This window comes from Drosophila subpulchrella, chromosome 3R, assembly GCF_014743375.2.
Source record: "Drosophila subpulchrella strain 33 F10 #4 breed RU33 chromosome 3R, RU_Dsub_v1.1 Primary Assembly, whole genome shotgun sequence".
Classification (NCBI taxonomy): domain Eukaryota; kingdom Metazoa; phylum Arthropoda; class Insecta; order Diptera; family Drosophilidae; genus Drosophila; species Drosophila subpulchrella.
In genome coordinates this window covers 18,644,924-18,649,538 of record NC_050609.1, presented here as the reverse complement: position 1 = coordinate 18,649,538, position 4,615 = coordinate 18,644,924, and the positions used below count along the sequence as shown (strand labels likewise).

General features: G+C 41.6%; 1 protein-coding gene across 1 annotated transcript; it reads left to right on the top strand.

The window, feature by feature from the left end:
• Positions 1–2,891: 2,891 nt before the first annotated feature.
• On the top strand, positions 2,892–4,376 carry LOC119558314. The gene has a single exon (XM_037871724.1). The coding sequence runs from the start codon at positions 2,982–2,984 to the stop codon at positions 3,987–3,989; it is 1,008 nt and encodes a 335-aa protein (XP_037727652.1). The 5' UTR covers positions 2,892–2,981; the 3' UTR covers positions 3,990–4,376.
• The last annotated feature ends 239 nt before the right edge of the window (positions 4,377–4,615 follow it).

Genomic DNA, 4,615 nt, shown 5'->3' with positions numbered 1-4,615 from the left:
CACTAAACATGTCTCTTTTCGTGCTGGCCGGGCGCCAAAATATAACTTAAGTTTCTGGTCAAATGAATTTGGCAAAGGTAGCTGGCTGCTGAGAAAATTTCAAAGCATACTTTCGGGAGCCGTCGCCAGCGAAATTCGAATTTATGCAAAAATGTTTTTTCTGCGGAATGAAAATGGAAAACCCGGCGAAAAGCCACCACAATTGGCAGTTTAAGTGGCCTTTGTTATGGGCAAGTTTTTCCACTTTTGCGGTGGCTTCTGTTTTTGCCGTGTCACCTGTTTTTCTTGTTTTCCTCACGAAACTTTTTACGATCTTGTCAACATTTTGAGTTGAGTGCACTTTTACGCCCCCTGTCGATTTTCGGGGGCTGCGGGGGCCGGGCAGTAAAATCGAAAAGTAATGCAATAAAATTTCGCTTTCATTAAAAGCATTAAAATAGGTTTTTGACATGCCATAAAAATTGTTTCCACGTAAACACGCAGCCGAGGAAAACTGCTGCTGCCACACTTTTCCGGCGGTTTTTCTTTCGGGAAATCGTGCAAAGGGAGTGCGAAAGCTTCACGCGACTTCTAAATGGGAATTTTATTGTTCTGGGAGCTGTGGCCGCCGCATCGCCATTAGCTGGCAACACGGCACTTCAGCTCACCTAGCCATCGTAAATCGGAAAACCGAGAAAATGCGGAGGAATAGCTCATCTTCGCCGGGGGAATCCCGGTTTATAATGCAGAATTTATATAGAGAGTGCAGAACTTCGTTATACTCCATTCACATACGAAAAACATTATTAAATCGTATTCTTTCCTCATCCAGCCCAAATGTGCCTCATAAATTCCCCCAAAAAATATGATGACATATATGTCATATCGAACAAATATTCGTATTCATAGCAATTAAGTGCAGACTTTATAGGTGGTTCAATAAAATGCTTTGGACTCCTGATAATTGTACAGTGGAAGAAATGGAAAAAAATGACTTAGATAATTATGTTCTTCTTTGATATAAATGGTTAATACAGAAAATATTTTAAAATGGTTTTTAAAAATACAAGAAAATATATACAAATGAAAATTATGAAACTTTAAATTAAAAGTTATATTTTTTAACTGCCTCAACAAATGCGGGAGTAAAAGGAAAACACTTTGCTCTTCTACGGTTCTTTTAAAGAACCCCATTGCATTTCTAGTCCTTACGATCTCATTTAAAAATCTTATAATAAAATTATTTTGTTCAGTGTCTGGTCGTGTTTTGGCCTGGGCAATTGGCAAATGTCGGTCCGCTAAATGGGGGCGATTCAAATCGAATGGGGAATTTATTTCAACGTTATTAACTTCAAATTACGCCCACAAAAATACTGGAAGGACAAAGGGGGCAGACAAGTCAATGTCCAATCCTTAATTGCAAAGGACAGCGTGTGGCGAAAATATTTTGCTCGCTGGCTGGGAAATATTTTCATGATGTAATAAATGAAATTAATTTCAATAATTGCAGCTATTCGGTGCTCGGATCGGTGGGTAATATGCGCGGAGAGGTTTACTTTGCCCTTCAGCCCGCTGGCTTTTTATTTAGGCCACTTATTATACCCGTTACTCGTAGAGTAAAAGGGTATACTAGATTCGTCGGAAAGTATGTAACAGGCAGAAGGAAGCGTTTCCGACCCCATAAAGTATATATATTCTTGATCAGGATCACTAGCCGAGTCGATCTAGCCATGTCCGTCTGTCCGTCTGTCCGTCTGTCCGTCTGTCCGTCTGTCCGTCTGTCTGTCCGGATGAACGCTGAGATCTTGGAAACTATGAGAGCTAGGCTATTGAGATTTGGCGTGCAGATTCCTGATCTTCTTACGCAGCGCAAGTTTGTTTCAGTAGAGTGCCACGCCCACTTTTACGCCCACAAACCGCCCAAAACTGTTGCTCCTACAGTTTTGATGCTAGAATAAAAATTTTAACTGAAATGTATTGTTCTCATCAATACCTATCGATTGACTTAAAAAAAGTTTGCCACGCCCACTTTATCGCCCACAAACCGCCCCCAAACTTCAAAAAATATGAACGTGGATATCTCGGAAACTATCAAAGATATAGAATCAGGATTTCAGATTTAGATTCCGAACCTTTGTACGCAGCGCAATTTTGATACGCGAGTATGCCACGCCCACTCTAACGCCCACAAACCGCCCAAGCCTGTGGCGCCCACAATTTTCATGCTAGATACAAAATTTTAACTGAACTGTATCGGTCTTGTCAATACCTATCGATTGACCAAAAAAAAAATTTTCCACGCCCACCCTAACGCCCATAACGCTTAAATCTGTCTACCGCCGGTAGGTGGCGCATTTCAGTCTTGCTTTGCTGCTTGCTTATTTCCATATCCCTTTGGTCCCTTTAGCTGAGTAACGGGTATCTGATAGTCGAGGCACTCGACTATAGCGTTCTTTCTTGTTTTATTTTATTTCGGCCATGATTCGCGAACGTTTGGCGATGACCATGAAAACTGCTTAATCGGAAGAATGAATATGAACGTTCCAATTGCGATTCCCCAAAACCCCGCCCCAGATAATAAGCAGAAATCATAAATAAACGAGGAGAGAAGCGAATAAATGTGGAAATCCAAATGTTTTCCTTTTGGCTTCGACTTTTTATTTCTATTCTGATATTTTTCCATCTTTTTTCTTTTTGCAGCTACAGCAGCATTTTTAATATAGCAGAATTTGCTGTCATATTTGGACCCGCCCCCCGTCTGATTTTTATGTGAACGAGTATTTTTCGCATTTATAATGCGGAGCCATATATTTTCATGAACACTAAATTAAGCAGGGTAAAATTGGGATTCCTTTGAAAGCCTTTTCATAGGAACATTTTGAAAAGCGTATGAGTTTTGGAAGCATGTTTAGAAGGCATTGAGTTAAAGGACAAAATTCAGTGGAAAACATTTACAAATAATATCTTTAAATATTATACATATTTCATCAATTTTGTAAGCCATGGATACGTTATGCAAATTTTTAAGTGCCGATCTGTATTGTTTACTAAAACAGATTTTTAACAATCTAGTCTCTGGATCTACGTCTTCCGATTCAGATGAAGCGTTAGCTATTAAAAGAGTGCAAAGTAATGGGGATATAGCTGGTCAACTGGTGACCCGTCCTAGTTATACAATAAGACACGAGTACCCAGGTCCTTTGATCACCTACGATGGTGAGGAGCGATGTGAGCAGCGTCTTATTCGATTTTCCGACTTGAACACGAGCCAAGTGGACCTCATTTTCGAGGCTTATAAAGATGAAGACCATGATCTAGATAAGAAACACAGGAAACAGTGTCCTAAAAAAGAGGATCCATGCAAGGAAAAACCCAGAAGTAGAGTAACTTTCCAGGAAGAGCCAAAGTGTTCTAGTAAAAAGAGACATTTTGGGTGTCAAACAAGTTTTCCCATAGACGACGACTGCTTTGAAGCGGATTCAGAAGATGATGATGATCAAAAAGAGGGATTAAACACGAAACTTGTGTATTTTTTAAAGGGTCTCTTTCCCCAAAAGAAAAGTTCAAACAAATCTAGGTTGACTGGAGGCAAGGAAAAAACCACCGGCTTTGATGAAAATCCACCGTCTGAGGAGGAGCTCAAAGAGTTGGAGGATAGCGCCCAGGCTTTATATGAAGACTATATAACATCGACTTGTAAGTCCGCATCATGGGACTCTCTGAAACCAGCGGCAAAGCTGCGATTTCAGTGGAAGGTTTTGACAGGCGATGATCTAAAGGAAACCCCCTACGAAAACTTCAGCGAGAGTTTCTCCAGAAGTTTTCGCGAGGCTTTTCCATCAGCCAAAGATTCGTCGCTTAAAAACGAGAAGAGAATCACCTGGTGCAGCATGGATCGCAGCCAGCGAATGCCCTTCATACTGCAGGCCTTACTGTACCACGTGGCCATGGGAGCCATCGATCCCGAAGATCACTGTGCTGTTCGTGAACTCTTTCACAAGTTGAGATAGAGATAAAGGAACAAGTGCGTGTTTTCCATTTCCATTTCGATTTTATACGAACCAGATGTCTTCGCCGTGGCCAATCTATTTTCGTGCCGAGCCTCGGAAAATTCGCAGTTCTTCTCCCTCGATTTTTGCTCTTGAACCAGATTTGCCGAGAATAATGGATCCCCTACTTCTGGCCAAGGTCGTCCCGCTGACATGGCATTGGCACTCGATTAACAATTAAGAAGCCGTCTTCAAGGTCGCCCAGAATTAAGATGGAAAATCTCAACCAACCTCTATGAGAAAAGCTTGGACCTGGGGGGCCGGAATCAATTTCCCATGCGCATACATTAGCAATAAAAATTTGTTGTACCCCCTGAAACAGAAACAAATAAAACAAACGAGAAGTAAACTTTTTAAAATGTAATTTCGCTGGCCGGCAAATAAATAAAATGGAATTGTGGCAAATCGAAAGTGAGAGGAGCGGAGTGGAGGGCCTGGGAAATCGGCGAATCAGACATTATGCTAATGGAAATCGGGCGGGGGAGGGGGAAAAGTCTGCGGCTGGTGTTGGGTTTTCAGTGAAAAGTCAAAGGAAAGTGGTGGGTGGTTGGCGTTTATGGCCGTTGACAACTTTCGGCGAACCGGGC